This window comes from Pimephales promelas, chromosome 11 (assembly GCF_988280905.1).
Source record: "Pimephales promelas chromosome 11, fPimPro1.hap1.1, whole genome shotgun sequence".
Classification (NCBI taxonomy): Eukaryota; Metazoa; Chordata; class Actinopteri; order Cypriniformes; family Leuciscidae; genus Pimephales; species Pimephales promelas.
The window spans coordinates 9169961-9187402 of NC_142779.1; the positions used below are offsets into that span (position 1 = coordinate 9169961).

The window sequence follows — 17442 nt, forward strand, 5'->3', positions numbered from 1 at the left end:
GACACAGCGGCATCATACGCCTGGAAGAAATGGACTCATAAAACTCAAAATGAAATGACCAACAATGCATGTTGTTTAGAGTTCAGATATCTGTAAAAAGCTACGTTTGGAGAAATGATGTAGCTGTATATTAATCTTGTTAAGCATTGTCAAAGAACCGGTGTACAAGCAATGCGGCTTGTTTCAAGTATTTCATAATACTATAACGCTTTCTAAATTTTTATTAGCAGACATACTGCTCTTTGAAGTGGCAATCATTAATGAAGCCTGGCCAATGAGGTCTATGTGATACGGGCCTTGGCGCTACTGTTGCCAGATCTCTCTAGAATAATAAGAAAACTGGTCTGATAAAAATACGCTCCAAATACATGACAAAACTACTTAAAATGAGTATAAATACACCCTTTTTCATTTTTTAAAGCGATTTATTCTGTGCTTCATTGTTTTAGTGTAGCATAAATGTACATAAAACAATTGCATTGCTGTAATGGAAGTGTATTGTCCATAATTATATCTTTTAAAAATCAATCCAATGTTTCAAATACAACACAAGACTACAATTTTACGTGCTGTTACATTACGTGCTACAGAGAAAAATGTTTATAAATATATTTATAATAAAAAGGAGAAAATGTTTATAATAAGAGCACATGGCAACACAATCTGGCGCGCTTATTTCCAGGTTGCCAGGCACGCTTTCAAATGTGCAAATCGACAATACGCTCACCTATTATTAACCGAGTAAATAAAATATATTTAAAGCGGAAATTAAACATTCCACCAATATTGTATCTTCTACAAACTATTATAAATAACAAATGCAAAAATATTATCGTTTAGTTTTAATACAATGACGTTAAAGCATTCGCCATATTTTCTAAATACAACTGGCAACAAGATAACGAATTCCCTCCCTCTTGCATCTGACGTCACATGGTGAGAATCGCCCTCCTCGATTCCTCGAGCAGTAATCTGTGTGTAGCTTTGCCATTTTTCGAAATAAAAACAAAAACAGATGATCTCAGACTCTCATGGCTTTATCTTAATCTACGAACCTGCGATGAGTATGGAGTACGCCAAGGATAAGTGAAGATGTTCAACGGAAAGTCAGCCGCGAAGAGAGTGATATTTGAAAAGGCCGGTTGAATTGTACCGTCGAGTCTCAGCCAATCGGATGTGAGTATTTTTGGCGCTGATTGGGATGAGAGAGTTTCCCGCAAGCTCCTCAATACAGGTCGGGAGTAATGGAGATGCTGCAAACAGGTTTATTTTCCCACAGAAATAAGTCATGGCACATCATAGTTTGGGGGAACTGTTGTCTATTACACGCTGCAGTGTGATATTAGAGATTTCCTCTTATAGATAAACGAGTCGTTTTGTAGTATGTCACTGACTGAGGCAGCTGCAACTGTACCTCACTTGCTAGCTGGCTAAGCTGTAGTTCGCGAGGTTTGTCAGCTTCAGTTTGAAGAGTAAATTATTCCAGTTAGTTAATAAAACGTGCCATGTGGGTATAATGTGTATCAGAGCCCCAGACACCTCCTCAGAGATTACACATTTAATACCGTAGCACTGTTTGAGTCAGCTCAAGTTTTTTTTGTGTTCTGACGAGCCATTTCTTTGCTAACATCATCTTAGCTCTATCCAGTTACTTTCACGAGACTTACGCCTTGATATCTTTTACTCCACTGTGTATATACATTTCTTGTTATCTGTCTGGAATTTGAAGCATTACAACCGAGAGCGCAATTCCCATGAAGGCGTTTTAGTTTCATTTTGGTGTAAAAGTCTTATCTGTATTATCTTTGGTTATTTTCTTTCAGTTTGCGGTGGTCTATTAGGACGGTTAAACGAGTCCATCAGTGACTCATCCATAATCTCCCCTCATTGATGTTAACGAGGCATCCTGACTGTTCAGCCTGAATAACAATAGCTTGATAACTGCCTCTTGTTTAGGTCCGAACGGACATTTGCATTTGAGCAGTCATTGTTTTACATAAAGCTTTGCTTCTTGTGCGGTTTTAAAATCTGATTTGTATATTTGACGTTGTGCATCTTGCGGATCTAAAGCGATACGTCTGATATTTCATTGATGGGACTCTCGAAGTGCGCGTTTTGTATCGAATAGTATTGTTTGTATTTTTGCATTTGGTTTCGGGATTCATTTGAGGAGGTTGCGTCAGGGTTTGTGCATTGAACTGAATTAAAGCGGCTGGCCACCCACTCGCGCACTGCCAACCCTCCACGGAAGCCATTTTAATGTGGGACCAAACCATTCCAGTTCTCAAACTCCATCCCTGGCATAACCCATTCAATTTTTCGCTTAAACAGTGTCACGAACTGTAACTTATTTATTTGTGGCTATTTAGAATATGCATCATGCGTCATTGCGCCACATGTGCAGTGGACATAAAACTTATGTTTATTATATAAACGCGTTTTTTTTAAATCCTAGTCTTTGTATGTTTATTTTGCAACTATATATTAATATTATATATTATTATTAATTATTTAAAAAAAAAGTTTAACATAAATTGGGCCTGTGGTTCAAAGATTGTGTCCTATGATGTAGTTTGAACACTAATTTCCTTATAACACTGATGTGCTTTATAAATTTTAAAGCATGAGGTGTAAAACTTTTCCAACCAAGGGTCACCCTAATATAACCGTTAATATGCTTGAATTGACCTAGTTTGTTCGTTAACTACCTTTGCAATGCTCTTTTTACATGCATGCACATTTTTATCAGTCTATGTAGTGCAGTACCTTGGTGAGGACTTATCTAAATTTCTTATTTTGTGTTTTGCAGGCCCCTGGTTAGTAATGACAGACAGTAAGGGGAGATCACTGCCTGCAATGCCAGAGCCCGGGAGTCCTACCACCATGAAACAGCCGTCTGATTCACCTGGTGGATGTAAGAGTCGGGGTGATGGGAGCACTGACCCTACTATGCTCATGGATAAAGCTGCTACCCAGATGGCGGCTACACCTCAAGAAAATGTTCTGCAGATAATTGGCAGTCATGGTCACAACCACACCCACGAGCGGCTTAAGGACCTGACTTCCCGCTTGTTAAATGGCGATCAAGACAAAATTCCAAAGCTCTGTGCTGCCACAGCACCACAGCCTCTTCTCAAAGGGGTGGAGCCTCTTCCTCAACACGCCAGCCCTCCGAGGAAGTCCAGCGTTTCTCCTGAACTCACTTTCAAAATAACCAAATGCGTGGTAAATCTAGGTGGGAAGACAAGCCGATACGGATCGGATTATGAAGGGGAAAGAGAAGAGGAGACCGATGCACCTTTGAGACTATCAGAAGGTGTTCTGTCCTCTCCAACTGGCAGGAGAGAAAGGCGAAAGAAAAAGAGGGGGCTTGTGAGGAAGAGAACTCCACCAAATCGGAGACGTCCGATTTTAAACCCTTCTGCGGATTATGTTCGATCCCCTCTTCTGCCAACCACCATAAATTCGAATGACCTCACCATTGAACCATGCATTCTTCCCACTAATGAGCAGACTGATGGCGAGATACCTGCTAGTGTAAATACCACCCCTATACAGGTATAGCTCGATGGCACACATTTCCCTGCATGTTTCCCTCATTCAATTGTCTTTAATAGTAATTTAGTTTCTTTTCTAATTTGTTGTGTCTTCAGGAAAATCTATTATCCCCTTGTAGACTAGATTCTGTTCTCGAGACTTAGTTCATTTCTCTTTTGCAGCAGCCTGTGTATGCTTGTGAAGTGAGTGATGTTGCACAGGACATGGATGATGTGAAAGTGAGTGGTACAGAGACACAACAGCATGTGCAGTACTCAGTGGGAGATGTTATCTGGACTAAAGTGTCTGGATACCCGTGGTGGCCATGCATGATCACTACTGACCCAGAGTTCAACATGCACTTTAAGTCGAAAGGTAAGGTGTGCTAGAGCAGTTGACTTACTGTTTTTCAGTGCTTTCTAGCACCGTTTTCTCAATCAACAACAGATTTGCATCATACAGTAACTCATACTCAATTACTGTCAGTTTGTGCCAGTGGATGCCAGGATGATCCTTTTGTAACATTGGCTCCACCTTTTCATAATGATCTGTATTTAGACATGTAAAAGCCTGCATCAGATAGCTCAATCAATAACATTACTAGAACACTAGAACAGTAACTGCTAACTGATAGATATTGATTAAAAAATACCAGTCAGATGTAGAAAAATAATAGTGACAAGACAACTTTTAACTGATTGCAACGGCTACATGAGAGTGAGTTTAAGAGTTTAGGACAGGTGACATTATTTAACACCTATGGAGGAGAAGGAATCAAGGAAACAAACCTGAAGTAGCTCAGAGATGCAAGAAGCAAGGTCATTAAGGGATTTAAAGGTTACTTACAACAAGAAGTACTTTGAATCGAGACTGTGAACTTAACAATTAATCATGCAGTTCTACTACAAACACCACACTGTCTAATTCCTAAATGACAACAATTTGCTATGTCCATTAAACTTCTGACGAGCACGCATATATATATTTACACACGGCACACACATATTATGTAAACAAACTTTTATTTTGGATGAGATTAATCTCATTTAATCTTTGCACAGCCCTAAATATATATATATATATAGCTATATATATATATATGTGTGTGTGTGTGTGTGCTTGAAATCTGCTCTGTTGACCGAAAGAGCGCCAGAGAGCATCTGCACAAAACTTTTACTTATTTTTTTGGGGGGGGCAAAACACGCCATAGAATATGAGCGGGATCTCTAGGGTTGGTGGAAAACGACAGCGGTGTTTTTACTGTTACTGTCAACACTGCGCAAACTTGTTTTTGAAGTTTAAGTTCCAGAGCAATGTATGTGACTGTTACACCTGTTCACCCAGAATAGTTTCATAATTGGTTATTATTTGAGTGCTTTATCTCTTTTGCTGCAGTGTGCTGACTGTGAAGGGGTCTGCTGTGTGTTGATGAAACATGTTTGTTTACATGTATTGGTTTACTGATCGTTGCATGCAATCCTAAAATTCAGCACATTGCAAAAAAGGTATTTTGTGTGAGAAACGGACTTGGTTCAGGCTTAAAATTTAATTTCTCCAGTTGTGTTGAGTTAAATGATCTCGGGTACGTACGGACCGGGTACAGGCTTCAATTTAAAGACACCTGCAGATGCAGATTATAAATGCTGAGAGAAGAGTTGTGACCCTATCAAAAACAACACTTGCGTTTGGTCCAAATGCAAGGAGAGAACAGATCCTGTGGAAATTGTTTGTGAAAGTGTGACCCTGAGCTAACATAAGTTGAGAGAATGACCTGCTTCCAACTGTCAACAGAGCAGTTTGAGAAATGTAGCACCTGTAGAAGTGAATTTCTTAATTTTTCATAGATATTTTTGCATTTTGGCAGTGAATAGCCGCACAGGATTGTTGTACCACGTGCAGTACTTCGGAGATGCTCCAGAGAGAGGATATGTCTTTGAGACGAGCATAGTCACCTTCTCAGGAAAACACCAGTACCAGTCACTTAGCCGCAGCAACAAACTACCCATTGATATCAGTGGAAGGAAGGTACAGTAAATATTGTGCATATATCTTTCACTACTAGGGGAAGTCTTTCCATACATTTGTTGGAATTTCATGAAACTACTTTGTCTCAGACTTTTTTAATGTACTCTCTACAGAGGGCAGTTCCTCGTAAGTTCCGGGAACAGTGGGAAACAGGTGTGTCACAGGCAACCGAAGCTTTGGGTCAACGGATAGAGGAGCGACTGGCCAAATTCAGCTTTGTTTATGAAAAGGGCAAAGCCCAGTTCAATCCTTGCATGCTACAAGAGCTTCAAGCACAACGCACTCTGGGACCACAGCAAGACCAAGCTCAGAGGGAGTCTCAAGAGCTTGTCAGCCTCACTCCCCCCGACTCCACTCATTCCAGCCCCAACTCCACAATACCTACTACCACCATCCCAGGCCTCTTTTCCCACCCCACAGACAGCAGCACTTCATCAGGGAAAACCACCCTAGCCAGAAAAGCACCTAAAACGTCAGTGAAGAAGGATCACTGCAGAAAGCGTGGCACAACACTGAAGTATAAGACGTCAAAAGCTTCCTCTGCAAAACGGACCCCTCTGACTGAATCTACTGTTCAGGTAGCAGACAGCGATGTGGTTGGCATTGTTTAGCTCTGTGTAGGATAAGGATTTTATTGAGAGGCTAGAGATGCAATATTTCTTATCTTGTTATTGTAGGATTCCTGTGTTTCATCAGAGACGCCTGAACTCCAGAGGAAAAGAAATACAAATGCTGGGAAACGGACTTTCCGGAAAAAAGTGGGTTTGGTCTCATTATATCATGATCAGTGTCTCTGTGGTATTTTTGTGGTAATCATCTTTTCTTTATTTAATTTATCTCTCCATATTTGAAGGACCTGCTCTGTATTGATCTAGACCTTCAGCTAAAAGCTCCTCAGAAGAAACAGAGACAGATCAGACAGAAGTTTCCTGCCGCACCAAATTCAGTGAAGAAGAGGAAAATAAAAGCAGGTGTCAGTATCTCTGACACTGTAAATGCAGTTTCCACTAATCCTGGGCTTTCAGGTGAGACATTTATAAAACTGTAAAGGGCAAACAATTGCCTAACCAGTGAAGTTAGTTTTTTTGTTTTGGTAAATTTACAAAATTGACTTACTAAATTTATTAGTAATTTTTTTTTAAATAAATTTACTTATTTAACCACCTATAAATATTTATGGTATAATTATGAAACGCATATAAACACACACACACCATATATATATATATATATATATATATATATATATATATTGAAATGCATGTTATAACTAGAGGCATGTGATTATCGGGATTTTAGATTTTGAATTATTAGCATGTCTCCACGATCGGCCTTTGAAGAGATATCTTAGTATTTTGCTACAGCGCACGTTCTATCAGTCCCCACATATTGTACAACCACATCATTTAGCAACACTGCGATAGGGTTACGCTCAAGTGTTATTGCAGTTCTTCCGCATGTTTATTTTTTGCATGCGTTTTAAAGCCTTACCAGTTAAACTTCTTATTCGCATGCTGTTCTGATAAGCATTATTTTTGTTTTTAGATTGTAATGTTAGAATGTAATGTGATTTTAACCACCTTTGCACATAATATATTGCATAGCCTAGATTACATTCACTATGTTTGTTTCCATATCCTTCAATATCAGCATTGTTTGTAGGATATACTTGATATGAGATATATGGGTATGATATATATGTATACTTTTTTTTTTTTTAACATAAATACAGATTTTCTTTGTCCAAAAAGAAAAATGTTGAAAGTACCAGGATATACATTGTATGTCACCATTTAACCAATTTTTTTTTTGGCCATATCGCCCAGCCCTACATGTACCCTCAAAGTGCACACGCATTAAAAGCCTGTCACAGTGCGCAAGTACTGAACTATTCTCTTTCTTTGTCAAATACGCAAAAGGTTTACATAAGTCATTTATATCTTATAAATGAAAATAGTTTGGATGCATGTCAGGATATTAGATCCATAGTCTTAAAGTGACCGCATTTATTATTTTTAAAACAAAGAAAATAAATCTAATCCAGATTTAGTTTGGTCTAAGTGGTTTCTCTTTCTTTTTTTTATCTCATAAGGCTAAATTATTAAAAAAGGGAAATTAGTTTGGCTGGAAATTAGTACTGCTCAGCGACTTGAAAAAAAATTGTCTTTAAAACCTACATGAAAAAGACGTTTCAAGGCTGCCGTTGCATGTTTTTTTTTGTTCCTGTAGTAATTTTCAGTTTTTCTGTTATCAGATATAAAGGTATCAGTACTAAGCCCAAAAGTTTTGGAGAAGGAGGATGGCTCTTCTAAAGGTGTGTGGGTGGTTTCATTATTAGTTGCAACAATAGTTGTTTATAGAAAAGTTATTCTGAAAGGAAAAACCTTAAAAATGTTATAAAAAGCTTTAAATGATAAGCATGCTTTCTGACTGCTTCATACAGGAAAGAAAAAAGGCTACAAACGTTTACGAGAGTCAAATGAAGATGTAGCACTGCAGCCTAAAATGAAAATCAAGCCTGAAAAGTTGAAAAAGCAGAAAGGCCAAAAGGTGATTTGAGAGAAAATGCCAAGCATTTGTCCGAGCTGAGATATTTTGACACTAATGTTTAAATAATTATTGCAAAATATAAATACAAAAATAGCTCAAAATAACTCAACACTAAAATATTCTTTCTCTTCGTTTTTGTCAGAATGCACCATCAGCTGAGGCCTCCGTCCCTAAACCGAGGGGGAGGAGGCGGAAATCCGACAAGGATGAAAAAAGGAAACAAATAAAAAAAGCCCCAAGTAAATCTGCAGACTGTTAAGAGCTACAGAAACGGCTCAGTCTAAATACTGTTCATCTTTGTGTCCTTTTTATATTTGTTCCTAAATTCAGTTTTCTTTGTTCCTCAGGTGAGGAGGAGCCTCCTGCTAAAGTCAAACGTGTCAGGAAGCGGAAACAGGATTTAGGGAGACAGTCGTTACCTGTCGCATCCAAAAAGCGCCGCAGATCATCTTACCCTGAGCCAGAGGTGTGTGTATTTTTTGTTTGTTCTCTAATATGTGAAATATCATACTTAGACAATTTGTAATTCTGTTTGAAAATGTGATTTGCATCATGTGTCTTCTTGGATTGAATAATGAACTCTATTTGGAACCGTAAATTAATGGTTTCTGTCACCTTTAACTGCCAAATCTTCTTTAAGTAAATATAATTTTAATGCATATTTTAGAGTTTGCTGTGTGAGCAGAGACCCGAATCTCCCAGTGAGAGTACAGACGAATCGCATCCCTCAAAAAAGACGGAACGCACTGCCGGCACCAAAAAAGAGAGCGTGTGTCTGGTGAGTGAACTATCCGTGTTGAAATCTAACATTAATGCAGGGCTGGGCAATAAAAAGATAACGATAATTATGGTGGTTATAATTTTCCTTGACAAAATTATAACAAAAGACCAATACATTTTTAAAGTAGGGGTTATGCGCCAAAAGTGGAATGACAGACTACTGACAGTGCTGATGCTTTTACTTACTGATCGGCCTCGATCACCTGACACTAATCGGCGGCGCTGTAAGATCCAGTGAGAAGTGCTTGAATTCTGCTAAGAACTAAGAAGTTTAGTGATTTGGAGAAGAGAAAACTTCAGAATAGTTTGTGAACAACACACGGAAACTGTAGAACAGCAAACTTTGCTGAAGATACGTGCCATCACTACTAATGGTTTCTTAAACTTTCACTCCAGAGAGAAAATCTTCCTTTAACCTTGAAAGAAATAAAGATTTGGCATTTATCACGATAATGATCGATATCAACTGATAGGCCATATCTCCCAGCCCTACATGAGTGTTTGTGTTGCTGTTTTCCAGGTGTGTGAGCAGAGCGGGGAGGATCTAGTGATGTGTGAGGGACAGTGCTGTGGCTCATATCACCTGCATTGTATTGGACTTGAGCGATCAGCAGAAAAGTTGCTCTGCACTGCCTGCATTTCAGGTGAGATTTACTGATGTTGCGTTTAGAAAAATCAGCTTTCTCACTATCGTGAGCTATAATTTTCTTTCACTTTTTCAGGTGTGCGTGTGTGTTTCACCTGTAAGAAGTCTGAAGGAGAGGTGCGGCGTTGCTGTGTTCTTCACTGTGGCCGCTTCTACCATGAGGCCTGTGTACGGTTGAGCCCTCTGACCGTGTTTGAGAATCGAGGCTTCCGCTGCCCTCTGCACACCTGCCTCAGCTGCCACTACAGTGGCCGTGGCACTGGCAAGGCCACTAAAGGTACAAAAAAAAGACATGAATGTTTACACACTGTCAGCAAAGATGATGCAATATAAATTGGGTCTAAAGAAAACCCCAAAAAAACATTTATGTTGTGTTTAACTACTATGAACTAACAATTAAATTGCATAATTTGTACTATGAAATATGATTAATATTAAGTGGGACCTTTTCTTTAATCTCATTTAATTCAAACTGCAGACAAACAACTACTACACACTTCTAATAGGTTAAATTATATGAAAACGCTAATTGAATTGACTTATTTAGTTGGTGTTGGTTTAATCACGTAATATATTTCCTGTTGTCCCCTTACAGGAAAGATGATGCGTTGTTTGCGCTGTCCCGTGGCCTATCATGTTGGAGACCTGTGTGTTGCTGCGGGCAGTGAGATGCTGTCATCTTCTGCCATTGTGTGCACAAATCACTTCAGGGCTAAGAAAGGCTACAGTCACCACTCTCACGTCAACGTCAGCTGGTGCTTTATCTGCTCAAAGGGTGTGAATTCCACTGTCGTAATACAGCTGTTTTTAATGAATGGCATCTAAAGTTGAACATGACGGCACTATATATAAATGGATGCATTTGCGTGTTGTAGGTGGCCGTTTGCTGTGCTGCGAGTCATGTCCAGCTGCGTTTCACCCTGACTGTCTGAACATCGCTATGCCTGATGGCAGCTGGTTCTGTAATGATTGTCGCTCAGGGAAGAAACCCAAATACAGAGATGTTATTTGGGTCAAACTGGGGAACTACAGGTCAGCTTCTAACAGCAACACACACACCTTTAGCTTAAACTTATTGAACTCATCTGTTTTTATTTAGGGGTTTGGTGGTTTCTAGGGCTAGAGCGCGCTATTGAAAATGATAAAATAAACTAAGCTACATTTTGGCAGATGTAATTTTTCTGTCCTAACCTTTGACTTCATTTAAAATTATAGATGGTGGCCTGCAGAGATCCGTCACCCTAAGAACATCCCGACAAACATCCAGCACCTGCGTCATGAGATTGGGGAGTTCCCCGTGTTCTTCTTTGGCTCTAAAGACTATTTCTGGACACACCAGGGCAGAGTCTTTCCTTACATGGAGGGGGACAGGGGAAGCAAATACCAACAGACTGGCATTGGGAAGGTCTTTAAGAATGGTAAAATATTCTTTTGTTTTATTATCTAATTTGTAATCGCAGTATTGTCAGTGCTGTTGTGAAATGGTTCCTCTATCTATTTGTGCAGCCCTGCTGGAGGCTGAAACTCGCTTTAAGGAGATTGAGATGGAGAGGGAGGCCAAGGAGGCTCAAGAGAACAACAAGAAACCTCCTCCATACAAATACATCAAGGTATTGCCATTCAACATATGATCTTTATAAGACTCCCATGGTTTAATTTCCAGTGCATGACCATTTCTGTAGTTATTTTAATGTTCTGAATGTAGTGAATCTGTTTATAGAGATTTTAAAAGCTTAATTTGAATGGTTTTATTTGTTATTAGGTGAATAAGCCTTGTGGACGAGTGCAGGTCTACACCGCAGACATTTCCGAGATCCCCAAGTGTAACTGTAAGCCGTCGGACGAGCGACCCTGCAGCTTTGAATCCGAGTGTCTGAACCGCATGCTGTTGTACGAGTGCCATCCTCAAGTGTGTCCTGCTGGAGAGCGCTGCCAAAACCAGGACTTCACCAAACGCCACTATCCCGAGACCAAGATCATTCGCACCGCAGGCAAAGGCTGGGGCCTGCTGTCATTGCGAGACATTAAGAAAGTACGTCCACTAGCTTTTGAAAATATTTAGCAAATGAGGTTTGCTGTATGTGATTGCTGATTGGCTGTTTCTGTGTCATGCAGGGGGAATTTGTGAATGAATATGTGGGTGAACTGATAGACGAGGAGGAGTGCAGAGCCAGAATCAAATACGCTCAAGAGAACGACATCTCACATTTCTATATGCTCACTATTGACAAGGTAAATAAAGGTGCCATGTGCTTGCTCTGCTTGTCATGCCTGATTTTGGCATGTTTGGACCCTATAGAGCATTGGTAGTGTCACTGAACAGCTAGGGGTGGGTGATATGACCCAAATCTGAAAAACTTCAAGCATTAGAAATACTACATAGTGTATAAAGTAATCAAATATATATTAAAAAGCAATGTCTTCTTTGTAAACTAAATATTAGGGCTGGGGTAAATGATTAGTAACTAAATGATTATTTTATCGATTAGTCAGCTAAAATAAAGAATATGTTTCTGCTGCTCGATTGATTAAAAAAAACATAATGCATCTCAAATAAATACTAGCATACTGAATCATGATGCTATAAGCTGGTTTACGTTAGTCTAATGTTATGTATTTGAACACCGTCATTATAACTCTACAACCGGCAAACCTGTGTTATTAAAATATTTTTTATCATAGAGAATGTTTAAATACTAATATCAGCTGAGGAGGCAAACGGAGGTGGAGTTAGTGGTGCGGTAGCTGCTATTACGGGAGATTATTCTGTGCACCTTTACCGTTCAGGACACGGAGTAAAGCCTTGTTATACTTGACGCGTCCGCACGAGCATGAAGGTGCACACGGCAAAAATGGCGCATTGGGTGAACAAGACCGGGAAGACCCCATTTCGCTTGGCTGTGTGCATGCCTTTTTTTGTGTTTTTTTTTAATGACGGTTGGTATATTTGAATGCTGTCACTTTAAGACCGACGCCCCTACACAGTAATACAGATCATTCCATAGGTAACACGCTCACGACAACATAATGGTTTGTGATCATTCTACCTTCATTGTTCTATACACTGATTGTGTGCAGGATCGGATTATTGATGCGGGACCGAAAGGGAACTACTCTCGCTTCATGAACCACAGCTGCCAGCCCAACTGTGAGACTCAGAAATGGACAGTTAATGGAGACACTCGCGTGGGCCTGTTTGCTGTGTGTGACATCCCTTCTGGTGAGCTCACATTCTAAAAATAAGAGATGTGATGGATTTTTGTGGAAGGCTAGGTGATAAATTGAAATAAAAAAATTCCTCACTCTAATTTTAGCTAGAGTGTTGCTTTAATATTTTTTATGAATAAATATAATGCACTAAACTTTAAAATGTAAAAAAAAAATAAAAAAAAAAATCACCATTTAAAATCTTGAAAACTGGATATACTACATATAAGAAATAAAATGTATAAAATATTTAGAATCTGTTTAGCCAAAAGCAGTTAAAATAATGGTTCCTTGGTTTTGGGCGAAAAACAGTAATTTAAGCAAGTTCTGAACAAAAAACAAGATTTTTTTTTTTTTTTTTTTTTTACAGTTTAAAGTTAAATGCATCAATTGGTGCACATGGAGAGCAAAATTAAGAGCGTCAACCCATTTTTGAAGAAGGAAAAAACTTTGCATTGACTTGTACTTATACATTGAGCAGTGTGATACACCTGCACTGTAAAATAAATGCAAATTAATATTTAAGTTTGTATGGTTTTTATAATAAAAATATCTAGTGTTTTAATTTCTTGGGAGAGTTTAATCCACAAGCTTTTATTTGGATGGAGAATTAGTTTCTATGAAAACAGGTTTACAGACTTGACTGCGGAAAACTCGTGAATTGATTTTTGTTTGATTTATAAAATAGAATCTTGTTATTAAATTATTATTAAATTTAAACTATTAAAAATATTTTTGGTCCATTATGAAACTGGTGGGACAGATTAGACTATGGCAGGCCCTCTGCATATTATTATAAAAATTTTATATTCAATTTACTACATTTTCTAGCTATCGCCCCACCTATCTTTTGTTTCCAAATCTTGTTTTTTCCTCTCAGAATTAATTGGCCATTTGTGTGTCAATGTTTTCAGGCACTGAGCTGACATTTAACTATAACCTGGACTGTCTTGGGAATGAAAAGACTGTGTGTCGCTGTGGAGCTCCTAACTGCAGTGGTTTTCTAGGTGACAGACCCAAGGTGAGTGACTGTTATTATTGAGATCTTGCTGGCATGGTGTAGTGTTTAAAGTTCAGGCGTGGTATTTAGAAGGTTTGAGCCTTATAAAGTATGAGCCGTCACCTTTGTGACCTTCAAAACGTTTGAAACTAAGTTTGTCCCTGTAATATTTGTACTTCAAGTTTGGATAACATCTTCTACATAACTACTTTGCTACTTTCCACTCCTTGAACGGGGTATCAATATAAATGCAAACGGGAGTCTAAATGCCTTGACACTTGCTTTTCACCCATCAACTTCAGAACGGTCATCCTTCTGAGCCCAAAAACAAGCTTCAGAAGAAAAAGCCCAAGCGGAGAAGGGCCCGTAACGAAGGAAAGAAGTCTGAGGACGAGTGTTTCCGCTGTGGCGATGGTGGAGAGCTGGTTCTGTGTGACAAGAAGGGCTGCACTAAAGCCTATCACCTTTCCTGCCTAGACCGCACCAAGAGACCATTTGGTAACCTTTACTCTAATGCTTACAGTCAATTAAAAAACAAACAATAATGATTAATAGCACCTAGTGTTTAAGTTTTTAAAAATTATAATAATTTTACATTCAGAGTCCAACTTAATGTGGATACAACAAAGTTTAAAATATTAGTTTAATTGCATCCTATCATTGATACCAATACTGCTGCTACTGAGTACATTTGTGATCCGTTTTCTTCCAGGTCGCTGGGACTGTCCCTGGCATCACTGTGACGTGTGTGGAAAGAACTCTGATGCTTTCTGCCAGCTGTGCCCTAACTCTTTTTGCAAGGCTCACCAAGAGGGGGCGCTGCGGTCTCACCCGCTCATGGGCCAGCTCTGCTGCCAGGAACATGAAGACTCCGATATCCGCCCTCAGGCAGAGCCCCCACTGGAACACAGCGCTGAAGTACCCTCATCCACCAAACCACGCAAGTACAGGCGCAGAACAGAGGCCAAAACCAGCAGCAAACCACCTCTCAAGAAGAGGTCCAGAAAGACCACTGACGTGTAGTGGGATATCGAACTATGGAACCTGCCTTTCCTCCCACTAATCCCGACAACCTCCTCAGCTCCTGCCCCAAATGATTCAGTGATCTTGACGTCGTGTGACTGTTCTGCCAAGCTGAAAGCACTGTATGTGTCTGATCAGGGAAGCGTGTTAACACTGTAGAGCTCCTCAGAGCTACCGAATCAGGTCTCCCTCCACTCACACTGCCTCCTCATGTTCCACTCGTGTGTGTGTGTGTGTGTGTGTGTGCATGCACTGCCAAATAGACGACAGAGCCGACAGACTAAACACCTCAAATAAACAGCATTACGGACGCCAAACTTGAAACCTTTTTACGCCGTTATGAATCTTGAATCTTGGCATAGTTTTTTTTTTTTTTTTTTTTAAACAGTAGATATGTATATGGAAATGTATATGAAAGACCAAATTTATAATAATACTGGATTTATTGTTAGTAACAGGTGCCAGAAGTTTTTGTTTTTAACAAGTGGTATCTTTAAATAAGACACTATGGGTAGCCCTTGAATTACATTTTTAGAGTCAGTTCATATAACTGTATAGAGCAGCAGAGTTTTTTTGTTTATTATATATAGCTTGGTTCATTTTTGTAGCTCATTTTTGAGTTTGAGTAACCAGGACGTTAGGATGTTAAATCTACCTATTCAGAGTTTTAAAACGGCAGATCATGACGGGCTTCTTGTGATACTTACGAGAAATAAAGCTGTTTCAAGCAGTTGTGCTGTGATTTTTTTTTATTCATTTAATTTACATTTATTCGTTTAAATTCATTCATTTTCAAAGTCGTTTTCAAACTTCAATTCCCATTTGTGTTTGTGGTTTGTTAAAGCTGCAGTATGTTTTTTTTTTTTTTTTTTTTTTAAGAAGAACAAAAACTGAGCAAGTAAACAAATTGCATTACCCGTCACAAAGGCAAATTATTTTAAAATTTCAGGTTTTTGCGGGAAATGTCAGTAACGCCATCCGTCTTTACATCATGTCCTTAATAGCATGAAAAAAATAGGAATATAATTTTGGGGGGGGGGGGGGGGGCAGTTTTTACTTTTTTTGAGGGGGGGGGGGGGGGGTGACAGTTTTGGCATTGGAGACAGTCGATCTGATAATATGATTGCCTGTTACCATGGAGACGAAATTCTTGCCCAGCTGCACTACTTCCTGAACTTAAGCCAGCTCCTTGTTTCCTGTCTACCATTATTGGCCGAACTGATTAATTCAGGTGTGTCTGATTATTGTTGCCGTGACTACTGAGGTCAGGCACACCTGGATTAATCAATTTGTCCAATAATGACAGACAGGAAACAAGGAGCTGGCTTAAGTTCAGGATGTAGTGCAGCTGTGCATAAGGTCAATTACCACAACAATTCATCAGTAGCCATGTTTCCATTATCCGAATTAAGTGATATCGAATGAAAAATACCTTATGGAAACTGTAAAATTCGATTAAATTTCATGAATATCGACTCAAATGAAATACGTTCGGTCTCATCGGATTTTATCTTGATCGATATCCGGCTAATGCGATAAAAGCTGATGGAAACGTTATTTGTCGAATAAATAATGAATTGCGACTAAGTTTTAGGCCCTTTTATGGTTGCCACACGCCAAAAAACATAGAAGAAGACGAGTTCATTTCCGGCCAGTATTCCCGCTCTGTTTTCGCACACATGGCGGATGTCAACAAAGACAAAGCAAAAAAATGCTTCAACCAAAGGGTTTCCGTGATCTGAACCACGATCAGAACTGGTAGAGTGCTGTCGTTCCCACACCACAGACTGGCCTCCGTTGTCGACGTGCATCTGCATCAGCAGCAAGGTGTTCTAAGGTTAGGTTTGCTTTACGGTTATTACGTGGCTTGGTTGAATTCTAATGTAGAATGTGGTCTGTTATTTCTTGTTAACAGACTGGCAGGGGCGCTGCTAACACACCGTTGCCATGGACGCAGTTCAGAGACGGAGCATACTATTTTCTTTAGCAGAAGCAATACTTGTTTTTAAATCAATAAACTCATTTTTAATTACATATGTCGCTATCAGCTGGCACATAAGCATTATTAGGCTACAACTTGTGAAATATTGATCATTGTTGTTAGATGGCGCGATCCGTTTGTCTACCAAAACTTTGTTCGCAAAAGTCTGCTTGAAAGTTGTTCGATTCAGTGCAAAAATTAATGGAAACACCTTAAAATGTCTCAAATCAATTCGATATATCGTTACCAATTTGATCGCAAAACAGCACGTGACGTCATTACGTACAGGTTTTTATTCGCTTTAAAGCCGTTGGATGGAAACACACTTCACCAGCTTTATTCGCATGAGGTTTTTTTTTTTTTTTTTTTAACCGAACTTAAGACAATTCCATTGAAAAGTGGATGGAAATATGGCTAGTGAGTCAACTTGCAGTCTTCAACCATTTTAGACGAATCTTCCCTACTGCAGCTTCACTTTAACAAAAATCTGGATTTGTGAAACCATTTAAAAGTGCATTAAAAAGGAGAGGACTATCAGAGTGTAAATTAAAGACCACCTATCATGGATTTTTGAAAATGACTGTTCATGTAGTGTGGAATATAGCTCTAAGGGAATGAAAACATCCTGCATAGATTTATATCTGAAAGTGCACCGTATATAAAGTTATTGTCTTTCAAAAGTGAGAGTCGACT

The 17442-nt window shown here is 39.1% G+C and overlaps 1 protein-coding gene across 5 annotated transcripts; it reads left to right on the plus strand.

Annotated features, from left to right (window-relative positions):
- The first annotated feature begins 929 nt into the window (after positions 1 to 929).
- nsd2 (nuclear receptor binding SET domain protein 2) lies at positions 930 to 15498 on the plus strand. 5 transcript variants are annotated; one of them, XM_089116898.1, is made up of 24 exons: positions 930 to 1176; positions 2810 to 3558; positions 3720 to 3912; positions 5402 to 5562; positions 5676 to 6140; positions 6240 to 6320; positions 6416 to 6587; positions 7817 to 7876; positions 8006 to 8112; positions 8255 to 8351; positions 8460 to 8578; positions 8780 to 8890; positions 9413 to 9536; positions 9615 to 9815; positions 10134 to 10313; positions 10414 to 10570; positions 10754 to 10956; positions 11045 to 11148; positions 11301 to 11570; positions 11654 to 11770; positions 12617 to 12758; positions 13660 to 13766; positions 14048 to 14243; positions 14458 to 15498. In XM_089116898.1, exons 2-24 carry the CDS (start codon positions 2824 to 2826, stop codon positions 14766 to 14768), a joined length of 4413 nt encoding a protein of 1470 aa, XP_088973024.1. In that variant the 5' UTR covers positions 930 to 1176; positions 2810 to 2823; the 3' UTR covers positions 14769 to 15498. The 5 variants fall into 5 exon arrangements, with proteins under 5 accessions (XP_088973024.1, XP_039528446.2, XP_088973023.1 ...); XM_039672512.2 differs by having other exon boundaries at positions 1168 to 1263; XM_089116897.1 differs by having other exon boundaries at positions 1168 to 1263; positions 3723 to 3912.
- Positions 15499 to 17442: the final 1944 nt, after the last annotated feature.

Bases quoted from the DNA above. Each gene is read 5' to 3' on its own strand.
- nsd2 (XM_039672512.2), top strand. The intron at 8,579-8,779 runs GTGTGTGTATTT...TGCATATTTTAG, and splicing joins CATCTTACCCTGAGCCAGAG to AGTTTGCTGTGTGAGCAGAG. The intron at 10,957-11,044 runs GTAAAATATTCT...CTATTTGTGCAG, and splicing joins TGGGAAGGTCTTTAAGAATG to CCCTGCTGGAGGCTGAAACT.